At 42.6% G+C, this 16667-nt stretch overlaps 1 protein-coding gene across 1 annotated transcript in view; it reads left to right on the forward strand.

Annotated features, from left to right (window-relative positions):
- Positions 1–938: 938 nt before the first annotated feature.
- LOC132377924 (protein SSUH2 homolog) overlaps positions 939–16667 on the forward strand; it is a 64208-nt gene continuing 48479 nt past the window's right edge. The window contains exon 1 of the mRNA XM_059944411.1: positions 939–1135. Within this exon, the coding sequence (XP_059800394.1) occupies positions 1111–1135 (25 nt within the window). The 5' untranslated portion in view covers positions 939–1110. The remainder of the gene's footprint in view (positions 1136–16667) is intronic.

Raw genomic sequence — 16667 nt, forward strand, 5'->3', positions numbered from 1 at the left:
TTGGAGGCTACTCAGGCAGAATACAAGGTGTTGCTCCTCCAACCTGAGAGGGACTTCATCGTGGCAGTAGAAGAGGACGTGGACCAACATATCAGAACCATGGTGGGGATAAGAAGTGGAATTTAAATGGACAGCCACCTGGACATCCTTCCTGATGCTTAACAAAGAAGTTCCTCAATCTACTCCTGGTCCCACTGGTACAGAGAAGCTATACCACCAGCATCGATGACCCCAACATATTTGCAGGTCAAGTCTTGTCTCACCTTAAAGGACTGTTTAGGACCCTAAATGATGATTAGGGAGGAGGTGACAGATGTAGCGTTTGGCAGGAGAGAGAGAGGTGGGATAGGAAGGTAGAGAGTGCAGGACAGAGGAGAGAGTGGGGGAGAGGGGGCAGCAGCCTAAAGAGAGAAGTGGGGGTAGGTTGAGAGGTGAGAGAGGGTGTGGGATTGGAGGGTAAAGAGAGAAAGGGGGGGAGTATGAATCCAGAAGCAGGGCAGTAAAGAATATGAAAAAGCGAATGGGGAGAGGGAATGTTAGTGGAGAAAGGTGAAGGCAGAATGGGGTGGGGAGGGTGAGTGTTACGGAGAGGAAGAGGGTTCGAGAGAGAGAGTGGAACGGAGTGGGAGGAAAGGGCTGGGCTCAGTACGCATCCGGAGTTGGGATGTGGCAACGCCTTCATTTTGTTTTTTTTTAATTAATGAATTTTGTGTGGTTGCATTGTACACAATGTCTTCCCAGTAAGAGTCTATCTCTCTGATGCACCATCAGTAACTCTCGGAAACATGAGGAGAGATATAGGTTTTTATTCGCTGGAAGAGAGCAGTCAGCAGCAAGAGATCCCTACAGGACATCCTGGAGACTGAGGGGGGAGCAGTGTCTCCAATCGCCTTTATACAGGGGTCTGTGGGAGGAGCCACAGGAGCAGTCAGCAGGGGGCGAGTCCAGACAGGTATATGTAGTTCACCACACTCTCAAATCGCTGTGACCAGTTTCAATCTCTCTCTCTCTCTCTCTTGGAAGAGGAAGTCGACTGAGCGTTTGGCAGTTATCTTATTGACTGTAAGGCTTGTTGACCAGCGATCAGCAGAAAGTACTGGGCTGTAAATTATGGATCCCCGTCAAACACTGCCATGTAAGTTAGCGCAATGTTATTTCGTTGTTTGGGAAGCGGGTGTAATCACTCGACGAGCCTGCTTAAGAACTTACGGGAACTCCTGGGAAGTTCTCCGCTACCAAACCGAGAACAGGCTTGCCGAAATTTGTTATGCGTCTGGGGAAAATGTGCATAGGACTAGTCAATCTCTTTGCTCCTTACTCTGGAACATATTATTGGGAAGAAACCAAAACTCTTAGTAAACCTCGAAGTCGGGGAGAAATATTTCGGTGTAAATTTCGACCCTGACCTCCGGAGCTGTCAGCATACTGTCGGCCTTTTTTCCACTACTTATTTAATATTTTATATATATATTGTGCCCTGAGGGCGGAGGCATGCAAAGTGGTAGGTGAATTGGATGCTGGCTACATTCCTGTGTAAAGATAATCAAACGAGCGGCTACGGTGCCGTGGAAAAGGGCATTTTTAACGACAATGCCGGGAAACGGAGAAGGGACTGGGACTCCTCGGGTTGGTCCCTTGTGGTGCCAGTTTGAACTTATTCCCTTCTGTGTAGTTTTACGATAATTCGTTGAGTGTCGGAGCTGTGGTGTTGGGTCTGATCAACCACACCCATTCATGTTCAAGGTGACAACTTGCCTTTTGATTTTTAATCAAGCCATGCGGAGACAGTCTGCACCCTGTGGAGACTTTAAACCCAGACACATGTGGAGTCTGCACCCTGATGTACAGGTACAGTGAGAAACTCGCTTTCAACCGCGTCACAGGGTGGCTGTGCAAAACAAGGCACTTATGCAAGAGACGTCCGTGATAATGCAAGAGGTGGCCCATGATGTTTCATTGCCGGGGTAGGGTTAATGTTGTGCAGATCAGTTCAAGAACCTGACCGCTGTAGGAATGTAGCTGTTCGTGAACCTTGCGCGACAGCGGGTTTCTGGTCCTGCCTGAAGATAGCAGTGGGTAGAGAGCAATGGGACGATAGAGGCCATCTTCTTGAGAAAGCATCTCACGTCGGTGCTCTACAGGTCAGGCATCATCTGTGGAAAAAGAAACAGTTAATGTCTGAGGTTTAAAATCTGCCGTTAGGTAAATAATTCCCTCTTATTCCCTGCACAATGAGAGTGAGTTTGTCCTTGAGCAGAATCTGAATCGGAAAGGATATATAATCTCGGCCAGAAACCCAACCCTCCCCACCCAGGAACATCTCAAAAAGGAGGCATCAAACTTTAAGCACCCCCACCACGCAGGACACATCATTACTCCCATCAGAGAGGAGGTACAGGATCCTGAAGCCACACACTCAACATTTTAGGAACAGCTTCTTCCCCTCCGCCATCTGCTCCCAACAGACAATGAACACCACCTCACTATCTTTGCACTGCCTTTTTTCCACTACTTATTTACTATTTTATATATGTTTCTTATTATAATTTGTAGTACATTTTATGTATTTCACTGAACTGCTGTCGTAAAACAAAAAATGTCATGACATTTGTTAGTGATGATAAACCTGACTGAGCTTCAGATTCTGAGTAACACTTCGTGACTGGGGGGGGGGGGGCGTTGTCCTCTGTGACTTTGTGCACAGTCTCTTCTTTCTCCCCGCACAATCAGCTCTTCTGTCATTTGCCCTTTCCTACCTTCCCTCCATTCTATCCCCACCTCTAGTCAAGGTTGGAGGTGTAGCTGGCATAGGTACAAGGAACGGCTTCGTTGCAACAGCGTCACAAGCACACAGGTGCAGACAACACAAAATATAAGCTATACAAGGCACCGGCACATTTTCTTGCATCTTAAACTTAGTTATCACTAACATTCCCCAGTTTTGATGAAAAGCAATAGAAAGAGGGACAAAAGAAACATTTTAGCTTTTACATTCTATTTTCTTAGTTTTGTATTTGTTATGTGTATTTGCTTAAACTGAACTTACCAAAGGTGTACTGAATTGGATGCAAGATTTATTGACAACTCATTTGGTAATCATCCATTATTTTTTGAATAATGCATTCTGGTTGAAGGGCCAAATGGTCCTCTTTTCTTGCTTTCTATGTTTCTGACAATATCAAGTCAAGTCAAGTTTATTGTTATTTAACTACATACATGTATATAACGTGTATAACCACATAATGTATATAGAAATGAGACATTGTTTCTCTGAAACAGGATGTAAAGCACAGTAGTACACATAACACACAATAGCTTATGAAGATAAGGATAACATTTACAGATGAATCACACATGAACAACTAACTAGAGTGCACTAATATTAAATATTGTCAGTTATGGAACAGATTAACCAGTGACACTTCGAATGCGATGCAGAAGAGAGTTCAGATGCCGAATGGCCTGGGGGAAGAAACTGTTTCTCATCCTGACTGTTCTTGTCTTCATGCATCGTAGTCTCCTGCCTGATGGTAGAAAGTCAAAGAGGATGCTGGATGGATGGGTGGGATCCTTAATAATACTAAGGGCCCTGTGTATCCAGCGCTCCTGATAAATGTCCCCGATGGATGGTATGGAGACCCCGATGATCTTCTCAAATGTCCTCGCAGTCCTTTGTAGGGACTTCTGGTCTGAAGCTCAACTGCTCCCATACCAGATGGAGCTGCAACTTGCCAGGACTCTCACAATGGTGTTCCTATAAAATACAGTTAAGATGGTGGTGAGGGGGAGCCTTGCTTGCCTCAATCTTCTTAGGAAGGGGAGGCACTTATTCAGGGAGGTGCTATTAAGGGCAGTCATCTGTGATGTGAAACCCAGGAACTTTGTCCACTTAACTCTACGGAGGAGCCATGAAAGTATTTGCAGAGGGGGATTGTTCATCTGCACCTACTTGAAGTCCACAGTGATTTCCTTCATCTTCTCTATGTTCAGGCTTAGTTTGTTCTTCTCACACCAATCCACCAGCCCCTTCACTCCTCTCTAATCTCCATCTCGTCATCGTTCTTTGTAAGCCAACCACTGCTGTGTCATCCGTGAACTTGATGACACGGTTTGAGCTGAATCCTGCGACACAGTCGTGCGTCAGCAGTGTGAACAGCAGCGGGCTGAGCACACAGCCTTGGGGAGCGCTACTGCTCAGCGTAATGATTTGAGAGATGTTGCTGTCCGTACAGACTGACTGTGGCCTTACTGTTAAAAGATCTAGTATCCAATTGCAGAGGAAGGTGCTGAGATCCAGCGAGGACAGTTTCCTCACCAGTTTCTGGGGTATGATGATGTAGAATGCGGAACTGAAATCTATAAGCAGCTGTCTGGTATATGAGACCCTGTTTTCCGGGTGGGACAGGACAGAGTGGGCCACATGCTTTGATTAGTGATTGTATTCAGCCCTTATGCACTAGATAGCTTGGCTGCCACACAGCTCCAGTAATACAAGTTTAATCCTGATCTTGGGTGCTGCCTATGTGGAGTTCACATGTTCTCCCTGTGGCCACATGGGTTTCCCATAGATGCTATGATTTCTACCCTCATGCCCAATGCATGCTAGTCAGGAGATTAATTGGAGACTTTAAATTGCCCCCCATTGTAGGTCAGGGGCAAGAAATTCAGGAGGAGTTGATACAGGAGTTAAAAATGGGATTTGTGTAAGTGGATACAAGATGGTCAACATCAACTTGATGGGCCAAAGGGCCTTTATTTGAGCTGTATACCATTGTAGCCATAGATAACAATTGAATATTCATTATGTCTGGAAAGGGAACTGATTGTGGAATGAAGCCTGGAGGCATAATGATGCTGTTTCCGCTATTACTGGAACTCCCTGCAAATAACAGTAATAGCTTTATAAACAATTGCCAAGAAAGTGAGGCTCCGCAAAGGGTGTTCTCTCAAATCTCTTCTGTTGCTAATTGAGAAACTAAAAGAAGTAATCCTTCTTGGAATTGTTGCATTACAGAATGTTTTAATTATCATCAGTAAGTCCCTTTCTGTACTTTATGGTTTAATCATGGACATTTTGTCATCTGTCCAAACCTTCTCTGAAGTATGGCAATAAGGCAGCTTGCTTCATCTCAACAATCTCTAGTCACCATCAGCTTCGTTGCAAGGCAACAAAAACATCTATAATAATTTCCAGACCCTTAACATATCAAGCTGCCGTTTCTTCGACTCCAGCTTGGCATGCTGCTTAACTTGAATTATGAGCATGAAGTAAACACGAGGACAAGAACAAAACAATGGCAATAGTGAGAGCGGATTGGCTGATTCTTGGATCCAAATGAGATGGATAAATATAAGTGAAGGACTAGAGATGGCTATCATAAACGGACATACACTCGTATGCAGATGTGATCACAAGGGAGCCAAAAGGGTCCTGTCGAAGGATTTTGGCCTGAAACACCGACTGTACTTTTTCCCATAGAGCTGCCTGGCCTGCTGTGTTCCTCCAGCATTTTCTGTGTGTTGCTCAGATTTCCAGCATCTGCAGATTTTCTCTTGCTTGTCATTATTTATAAGTGGTGTGTTATCGACAGGATAAATGATAAAAATTATGTTTTTATTATTTATATGTGTGGTGAGGTACAGGTGCAATGTGAAACTTGGCTGCAGGCACACATGTTCAGGCACCGCACAGAGTATTTTATTATAGAAGCCAATGAAGAAAGAGAGAAAAACAAGGCATGCAAAGTCAAGAACCCTCATGCAAAAAGAAAGATACAATAAGAGATAAGTTCATGATGGTGTAAGAGGTGTTCTGTAGTGTCCTGAGTTAGCGTTAGGATTGTGCAGGTTGCTACAAGAATAGCTGTTTCCGAATCTGACAATGAACTGCTACATGGCTCTACCTAGCTGGGCACGTGTGAGTTGGGTAAGGGGTTCAAACACTCACTGGTGATCAGCGCTCCATCCTGGTTGCACAGTTAGTGTGGCCCATTGCTGGACACTGGCAGATCTTCCTCCAAGTATTTACAGACCACCCAGACCTTATCATTGTCTGAGATTGTGTAGAATTGTTGGCTTGTGTATTGTGGAAGTGAGATTAGAAAAAGTGTGTGGGCCACTGGGACACTCAGTGAACTTGAGATCATAAAGTAATTAGACACTTGGTGAGGGTCAACAAAAAGAAATTAAGTTTAACCAGACCAGACATTGTTGCAACTGCCTCATTGAATGGACTCAGACCCCAAGATCCCTCTGATCCTCCTGCATGCTGCCAAGAGTGTTACCATTAATACTATATTCTGCTATCATATTTGACCTACCAAAATGAACCACTTCACACTTACCTGGGTTGAACTCCATCTGCCACTTCTCAGCCCAGTTTTGCATCCTATCAATGTCCCGCTGTAACCTCTGACATTCCTCCACACTATCCACAACACCTCCAACCTTTTTGTCATCAGCAAAATAACTATCCCATTTCTCCACTTCCTCATCCAGGTCATTTATAAAAATCACGAAGAGTAAGGGTCCCAGAACAGATCCCTGAGGCACACCGCTGGTGACCAACCTCAGTGCAGAATATGACCTGTCTACAACCACTCTTTGCCTTCTGTGGGCAAGCCAGTTCTGGATCCACAAAGCAATGTCCCCTTGGATCCCATGCCTCCTTACTTTTTCAATAAGCCTTGCATGTGGTACCTTATCAAATGCCTTGCTGAAATCCATATACACTACACCTACTGCTCTACCTTCATCAATGTGTTTAGTCACATCCTCAAAAAATTCAGTCAGGCTCATAAGGCATGACCTGCCCTTGACAAAGCCATGCTGACTATTCCTAATCATATTATACTTTTCTAAATGTTCATAAATCTTGCCTCTCAGGATCTTCTCCATCAACTTACCAAGCACTGAGGTAAGACTCACTGGTCTATAATTTCCAGGTTTATCTCTACTCCCTTTCTTGAATAAAGGAACAACATCTGCAACCTTCCAATCCTCTGGAACCTCTCCCGTCCCCATTGATGATGCAAAGAGCATCGCCAGAGGCTCAGCAATCCCCTCCTTCACCTCCCACAGTAGCCTGGGGTACATCTCATTTGGTCCCACCGATTTACTCAACTTGATGCTTTCCAAAAGCTCCAGCACATCCTCTTTCTTAATATCTACATGCTCAAGTTTTTCAGTCTGCTGCAAGTCATCACTACAATCACTAAGATCCTTTTCCATAGTGAATACTGTAGTAAAGTATTCAATATGTACCTGTGCTATTTCCTCCAGTTCCATACACACTTTCCCACTGTCACAGTTGATAGGTCCTATTCTTTCATGTCTTATCCTCTTGTTCTTCACACACTTGTAGACTGCCCTTGGGGTTTTCCTTAATCTTGCCTGCCAAGGCCTTCTCATGGCCCCTTCTGGCTCTCCTAATTTCCTTCTTAAGCTCCTTCCTTTTAGCCTTATAATCTTCTAGATCTCTTAACATTACCTAGCTCTCTGAACCATTTGTAAGCTTTTCTTTTCTCTTTGACTAGATTTATTACAGCCTGTGTACACCACAGTTCCCGTGCCATACCATAACTTTCCTGTCTCATTGGAATGTACCTATGCAGAACTCCACACAAATATCCCCTGAACATTTGCCACATTTCTTTTGTACTTTTCCCTGAGAACATCTGTTTCCAATTTAAGCTTCCAATTTCCTGCCTGATAGCTTCATAATTCCCTTACTCCAATTAAATGCTTTTCTAACTTGTCTGTTCCTATCTCTCTCCAATGCTAGTGTAAAGGAGATAGAATTATGATCACTATCTCCAAAATGCTCTCCCGCTGAGAGATTTGACTCCTGACCAGGTTCATTTCTCAATACCAAATCAAGTACAGCCTCTCCTCTTGTAGGCTTATCTGCATATTGTGTCAAGAAACCTTCCTGAACACACCTAACAAACTCCACCCCATCTAAACCCTTTGCTCTAGCGAGATGCCAATTGATATTTGGGAAATTAGATCTCCCATCACGACAACTCTGTTATTATTACGCCTTTCCAGGATCTGTTTCCCTATCTGCTCCTCGATATCCCTGTTACTATTGGGCAGCCTATAAAAAACACCCAGTAAAGTTATTGACCCCTTCCTGTTCCTAACCTCCACCCACAGAGACTCTGTAGACAATCCCTCCATGATGTCCGTCTTTTCTGCAGCTGTGACACTATCTCTGATCAACAGTGCCATGCCCCCACCTCTTTTGCCTCCATCCCTGTCCATTCTGAAACATCTAAAACCCAGCACTTGAAGTAACCATTCCTGTCCCTGAGCCATCCAAGTCTCTTTTTCTTTCTTTCTAAATCTTTTTATTATTATTAATAATATGGACAGAATACAAATGATATATTGATAAAGAAATTACAAACATACAAATTCCATTACAGATGAAAAAAACATAAATAATAGTTACAATATAAATGAGTTTACCAAGACATAAATCATACAATATATGTATGAACATGGTAAGTCTAAATATTTCATAATATATGATATAAAAAACACAGAAAAAAGAAAGAAAAAAAATATATATAATGCAAAATTAGCTAATCTACTAATCTAATAACTAATAACTAATAAAGAAGAAAAAAGAAGCAAAAAAAAGAAGAAAAAAAAGAAAGAAAAAAAAGGGGGGCTGTTTATAATATCTCACAAGATTAAAAATTGATCAATGCCGTCACTTCCGGTCCTCTCAACATACCTAAGCTAAAAGCTGGGAAATCAAATGAACTTGGAACAGGGTCATATTACATCATATGAAAATGTTGAATAAATGGTCTCCATAACTTTTCAAATTTAATAGAAGTCTCAAAAACACCACTTCTAATTTTTTCTAAATTTAAACATAACATAGTTTGAGAGAACCAATTAAATACAGTGGGAGGATTAATTTCCTTCCAATTCAACAATATAGATCTTCTAGCGATCAGAGTTAGAAATGCAATCATTCAACGGGCAGAAGAAGATAAATGCAGTAAGTCTAACATTGGTAAACCAAAAATTGCGGTAATAGGATGAGGTTGTAAATCAATATTCAAAACCGCAGAAATAATATCAAAAATATCTTTCCAATATTTCTCCAAAAATGAACAAGACCAAAACATATGAGTTAAAGACGCAATTTCAGATTGACATCTATCACAAATAGGATTAATATGAGAGTAAAAATGAGCTAATTTATCCTTGGACATATGGGCCCTATGTACGACCTTAAATTGTATTAATGAATGTTTGGCACATATCGATGATGTATTAACTAATTGAAGAATTCTATCCCAATTCTCACTAGAAATAATAAGGTTAAGCTCCCTTTCCCAATCCTTTTTGGTCTTATAAAGGGGCTCTGAACATATCTTCATAATTATATTATAAAGTTTTGAAATAAGCCCTTTTTGAAAAGGGTCTAATTCAAATAAACTCTCCAAACTATCTGAAGGCACAAAATTTGGAAACGTAGGGAGTACAGAACTTAAAAAATGTCTAATCTGTAAATATCTAAAAAAATGAAATCTAGGCAAGTTATATTTGTTGGATAATTGCTCAAAAGACATGAAACAATTGTCCAAAAATAAATCAGAAAAGCTTAGTAATCCCTTAGTTTTCCAAGCCGAATAAGCTTGATCTATAATAGAAGGGTGGAAAAAACAATTAGATACAATAGCACTATTTAAAACGAATTGAGTCAACCCAAAAAATCTCCGAAATTGAAACCATATACATAAAGTATGTTTAACTATCGGGTTGTCAATTCGTTTCGGCAATTTAGAAAGAGCAAAAGGGAGAGAAGTTCCTAAAATAGAACCCAGAGCATAAACTGATACAGATTTAATTTCTAAACTCACCCAACGAGGGCCGAAAGATCCACCCCAATCTTTCAACCAGCATAACAAGTATCTAATATTAACTGCCCAGTAATAAAATCTGAAATTCGGTAATGCTAACCCGCCTTCCTTCTTTGTCTTCTGTAAATATATTTTACCTAACCTGGGATTTTTATTCTGCCATATATATGAGGAAATTTTTGAATCAACATTAGTAAAAAAAGATTTCAGAATAAAAATTGGTATCGCTTGAAAAATATATAAAAACTTAGGTAAAATAACCATCTTAATAGCATTAATCCTACCTATTAGAGATAAAGATAATGGTGACCACTTAGTAAACAAACCTTTAATCTGATCAATTAAGGGTAAAAAATTAAATCTAAATAAATCTTTATGGTTTTTTGTGATTTTGATCCCTAAATAAATAAAAAAATCATTAACTAATTTAAAAGGTAAATTTCATCCAAGTCTCTGTAATGGCCACCACATCATATCTCCAAGTACTGATCCACGCTCTAAGCTTATACACTTTGTTCACAACACTCCTTGCATTAAAATAGACACACCTCAAACCTTCGTCTGATTGTGTCCCTTCTCTATCACCTGCCTATCCTCTCTCTCGCACTGTCTCCAAGCTTTCTCTATTTGTGAGCCAACCTCCTCTTCCCCAGTCTCTTCAGTTCGGTTCCCATCCCCCAACAATTCTAGTTTAAATTCTCCCCAGTAGCCTTAGCAAACCTCCCCACCAGGATATTGATCCCCCAGGATTTCAGTGCAACCCATCCTTTTTGTGCAGGTCACAGCTGCCCCAAAAGAGTTTCCAATGAACCAGAAATCTGAATCCCTGCCCCCTGCTCCAATCCCTCAGCCACGCATTTATCCTTCACCTCATTCTATTCCAATTCTCACTATCGCGTGGCACAGGCAGTAAACCAGAGATTATTACCTTTGCGATCTTGCTTCTCAACTTCCTTCCTGACTCTCTGCGGTCATTTATCAGGATCTCTTCCCTTTTCCTACCTATGTCATTGGTACCAATATGTACCACGACCTCTGGCTGTTCTCCATCCCACTGCAGGATATTTTGGATATGATCTGAAACATACCAGACCCTGGGAGGCAAACTACCATCCGAGTTTCTTTCCTGCGTCCACAGAATCACCTGTCTGACCCCCTAACTATAGAGTCCCCTATCAGTGCTGCCTTCCTCTTCCCTACCCTTCTGAGCCACAGGGCCAGACTCTGTGCCAGAGGCATGACCACTGTTGCATCCCCCAGGTAGGCCGTTCCCCCCCAACAATATTCAAACAGGAGTGCTTATTGTCAAGAGGTGCAGCCACAGGGGTACTCTCTAGTACCAGACTCTTCCCCTTCCTTCTCCTGACTGCGACCCACTTGTCTGTCTCTTGTGGCCCTGGTGTGACTCTACCTGCCTATAACTACACTCTATCACCTCCTTGCTCTTCCTGACTAGGCGAAGGTCATTGAGCTACATCTCCAGTTCCCTAACTCAGTCCCTCAGGAGCTGAAGCTTGACACACCTGGTGCAGATATGGCCGTCCGGGAGGCTGGGAGACTCCAGGACCTCCCACATCTAACACCGGGCACAGAACACCAGCCTCACGCCCATACTTCCTCCTTTCCACAAATAACACAAGTAAACCTATCTCGCCTCGTCCCGTTACTGCCTAAGCCCATTGAGCCAAAGCCCTACCACTCTGCTGCCCCTCACTCCGCTGCCCGCTGGATATGGCGGTATTCTTTTTAAACCTTAACCACCAACCCTTACTGCCAGCCTCTCCACATTGAGCCAAAGACATTGGCAGTCAAGCAGGGAACTGTGATTTTTTTTTAAAGTACCCCAGGGTATGTCACTATGACAGTTCAGATTGGACAATCAAAAGAACCAAAATATCAGAACACTGCAGAGTACCAAGGCAGTCTTTCTAAGTTTCCTCATTGAAGTAAAACTCAAGAACATAGATTTAAGGTGCAAGGGGAAACATTTCAAAAGGACCTGAAGCAGAAGTTTTTCCACAATGGGTGTGGGCATAGGGTGTTGACAGGGAAGTGGTTAAGGCATGTACATTCAATCAGCATTTTGTGTTTGTTGCTTCGTTTTCCAGCATCTTTTCAAGCATCATTTAAGTCAAGGTGATCAGACGCAGGTAGGCTTTCTCATGCTGGATATGGCATTTGCTGTGGCCTGCATACAATTTTCCGATCAGCAGTTCAGGGCTGAACGTTGTCCTGGTCTTGCCCCATGAAGTAAATAGCACCAGGTCTGACCTTATGATGGAAAGAAGGTTATGGATGAAGCAGCTTAAGATGTTTTGGTCGAGGTCACTATCCTGAGAAAGAACTACAGTGATGTCCTGGGGCTGGTGAAGACAGATCTCCACCAATCACCACCATCTTGATTTGAAGGTGATTAGTGGCAAAACTGATAGAGCTGCTGTCTCGTGGTGACAGAGACCCAAGTTCAATTCTCGCCTAAGCTGCAGCCTATGTGAAGATTACATGTTCCCTGCAATTTGCCTTTCGTCACAATAGGTCTACAGTGAGTGCGATCTCATTGGCTCTTCACGCGGTCTTGGATCACCTGGACAATACTAATACTTATGTCAGGCTACTGCTTATTGACTACAGCTTAGTGTTTAATACAATCATTCCTGCAGGCCTGATCAAAAAAAGGTTCAAAAACCTGGACCTCTGTACCTCCATCTGCAACTGGATCTTCGACCTCTTCAACAGAAGGCCACGGTCTGTGCAGATTGGAAAAACCTCTCAACTTCACTAACAGTCAACAATGGTGACCTTGGGGATGTGTGCTTAGCCCACCGCCCTACTCTCTCAACACCCATGACTGTGTGGCTAGGCACAGCTCAAATGTAATCTATAAATTTGCTGATGACACAACTAGAATTTCGGATGATAACAAGAAAACATACAGGAGCGAGATAGATCAGCTGCTTGAGTGGTGTTGCAGCAAAACCTTGACCCTAAGACCAAAGAATCACTTGTGGATCTCAGAATTGACCCTCTCCACGCCTTGCGGCACATCGGGTGGCAACTTTGCCATTTCTTCAGCATTTGTCTGTTTTTATGAGGTTGACTTGGTAGCTCAATGCTCAACCCTGCATAGATGGAAAACAAGCAAGGAGCTGGCCAGATTTGAAACCAAGACCACTCGTTTTGAGATCCAGTGCAAGTGCCACTACACCATCGGCCAGCTATTCAGAAAGGGTTAGACGAGAGAACACACACCAGTGTTCATTGAGAGATCAGAACTGGAAAGGGTGAGCAATTTCAAGTTCCTGGGTGTCAATAACTTTGAGGATCTATACTGGGCTCAATATAGTGATGCAGTTACAAAGAAAGCACAATAGCGGCCATATTTCATTAGATGTTTGAGGAGATTTGATATGTCACCAAAGACACTCACAAATTTCTACAGATGCATTGTGGAGAGCATTCTAACTGCCTGCATCTCCATCCAGTATGGTGGGGGGTGGGGGGAGGGGGGGGTCACTGCACGGGATTGAAGTAAGCTGCAGAAAGTTTAAACTCATTCAGCTCCACCACAGCACTAGCCTTCCCAACATCCAGCACAATGCCTCAAAAATGGGGTATCTATCATTAAAGACATGCCACATCACTCAGGACATGCCCTCTTCTCATTGCTCCCCTCAGGGAGGAGGTGCAGGAACCAGAAGTCAGAGGCCCAACAATTCAGGAGCAGCCTCTTCCCCTCTGCCATCAGATTTATGAATGGACAGTGAATCCATGAACTACCTCGCTACTTTTTGTTCTTCTCTTTTCGCACCCTTATTTAATCTAATTTTTATGTGTGTGGTGTGTGTATATATATAAAATATATACTTATTACTGTAAATTACAGTTTTTAATTATTACACATTGCAATGTACTGCTGCAGCAAAACATGACGTGTGCCAGCGACATTAAATCTGATTCTGATTCTAACTGCATTGGTTTCCTCTAGGCATTCTGTTTGTTTTTCCCATATCCCAATGATGTGAAGGTTGTTAGGTTGATTGGCTGCTGTAAATTGCTCAATGTGGGTAGAATCTGGGAAAAGATGATCAGGTTGTGGGAAGCCCTCAAAACCACAGAAAAGTATATCGACTTCAGAAGAAATGTGTCTCCTCTCTATCCATTCACCATTAACAACTCTGCATTTAGGACTGTTCCAACATTCAGGTTCCTGGGTATCACTATTTTGCTGGACCTCATGTGGGAGAACCACATTTTCATGAACAAAAAGGCTCAGCAAAGGATGTACGCTTTGTGGCAGGTGATAAAATTCCATCTTTCCAAGAACACACTGCCATCTCACATCAGCATCACAGTTCAGCATCCTTTCACAATATATAAAAACTACAGCAAACTGTCAGGCCAGCCACAAAAGGCCCTTGGCTTCAGTTGATCATCACTGCAGGACTAGTATGTGCCTGGGACAAAGAAGCAGGCAGGAAAATATCATTGAGGGCACTTCCTGCCTGGCAAACTGCCTTTTCCAAAAACTCCCATCTGGAAAGCGCTGTAGAGCTATTGAAACAGAAATAAATACTTGTCGCCATCTTAAAAATTTCTTTCCCCAGGCAGTTAATCTGATCAGCCATTCTAGTTACAACTCCACCTCCTTCCTCAGTCGCTGCTCTGCACTGTAAACACAATCACGTTTTATAATGCAGTCTACATTGCAAATGTGTGCTGATATTTGTCTATTTATGCACATTTTACTCTATATCCATACTTACAACTTTATATAATTCCTTATTTTTTATAATTATTAAATGTTGCTTTGTTGCATGTCATGCCACCACACCAAGTAAATTCCTAATATGTTTAAATGTATATAACAAATAAAGTTGAACTTCGATCCTTTATCCTTGATTTCTGCCCCTGTGATTCAAATACTGCCTTGATATGAAGGATAGTCACTTTCACCTCACCTCTAGAATCATCTGCTTTGTCTACGTTTCTATCAACATGGTAATGATGAGTTTGAGCTGAGGGGTTTTGAGGAATTTCGAACAAGGTTTTGGGAAGAGAGAATGACTTTATAGCACAGCTAGTGCATCTTCTGTCTCAATGTCAATGACAGAGAGTAGATTGATAGTTACAGTAAAGTAAGAAAGGTATGACCATGTTGATAGGGCTATATTACAGAACACCCAACAGTCTGGGGGATTTGGAGAAAGATATTTGTAGAGAGATTGCGGACTGTTGAAAGAAACATAAAGTTGTTATATTAGGTGATCATACCTTTCGACATATTGACTGGGACCCATACTGTAAGAGGACTCAATGGGACAGAGTTTGTCCAATGTGCTCAGGGAAGTTTCCTTAATTAGTACAAATAAGCCCCAATAAGAGGTGTGTGATGATTAATCTGCTATTTGGGAATGAGACAGGGCAGGTGACAGAGGTTTGTGTAGGGGAACACTTTGCATCCATTGACCACAATGCCATTAGTTTCAAATTGAATATGTATGCAAAAAGTTAAATCTTTATTTTATTGTCGCTAAGCAATTGATACTAGAGCATACAATCATCACAGTGATATCTGATTCTGCGCTTTGCGCTCCCTGGAGTACAAATCGAAGTAAATATAATAAAAATTTAAATTATAAATCATAATTTGAAAATAGAAAAGGGAAAGTACGGCAGTGCAAGTCCAGTCCAGATATGTGGAAGGTACGGCCCAGATTCAGGTCAGGATCCATTCAGCAGTCTTATCACAGTTGGAAAGAAGCTGTTCCCAAATCTGGCTGTACAAATCTTCAAGCTCCTGAATCTTCTCCCGGAGGGAAGAGGGACAAAAGGTGTGTTGGCTGGGTGGGTCATGTCCTTGATTATCCTGTCAGCACTGCTCCGACAGCGTGCAGTGTAACGTGAGTCCAAGGATGGAAGATTGGTTTGTGTGATGTGCTGGGCTATGTTCACGATCTTCTGCAGCTTTTCCGGTCTTGGACAGGACAACTTCCATACCAGGTTGTGATGCACCTGTTCTGGGACCCCTTCTCGTCGTGATTTTTATAAATGATCTGGATGAAGAAGTGGAGGGATGGGTTAGTACATTTGCTGATGACACAAAGGTTGAGGGTGTTGTGGATAATGTGGAGGGCTGTCAGAGGTTACAGCGGGACATTGATAGGATGCAAAACTGGGCTGAGAAGTGGCAGCTGGAGTTCAACCCAGTAAGTGTGAGGTGGTTCATTGTTGTAGGTCAAATATGATGGCAGAATATAGTATTAATGGTAAGACTCTTGGCAGTGTGGAAGATCAGAGGGATCTTGGGGTCCAAATCCCTAGGACGCTCAAAGCAACTGTGCAGGTTGACTCTGTGGTTGAGAAAGTATATGGTTTATTGGCCTTCATCAACCATGGGATTGAGTTCAAGAGCCGAGAGGTAATGTTGCAGCTATATAGGACTTTGGTCAGACCCCACTTGGAGTACTGTGCTCAGTTCTGGTTGCCCCACTATAGGAAGGATGTGGAAACTATAGAAGAGATTTACAAGGATGTTGCCTGAATTGGGAAGCATGCATCAGGAGAATAGGCTGAGTGAACTTGGCCTTTTCTCCTTGGAGTGATGGAGGATGAGAGGTGGCCTGATAGAGGTGTATAAGATGATGAGAGGCATTGATCATGTGGATAATCAGAGGCTTTTTCCCAGGGCTGAAATGGCTGCCACAAGAGGGCAAAGGTTTAAGGTGCTGGGGAGTAGGTTCAGAGGAGATGTCAGGGGTAGGTTTTTTACACAGAGAGTGGTGA

This window comes from Hypanus sabinus, chromosome 19 (assembly GCF_030144855.1).
Source record: "Hypanus sabinus isolate sHypSab1 chromosome 19, sHypSab1.hap1, whole genome shotgun sequence".
NCBI classification, from domain to species: domain Eukaryota; kingdom Metazoa; phylum Chordata; class Chondrichthyes; order Myliobatiformes; family Dasyatidae; genus Hypanus; species Hypanus sabinus.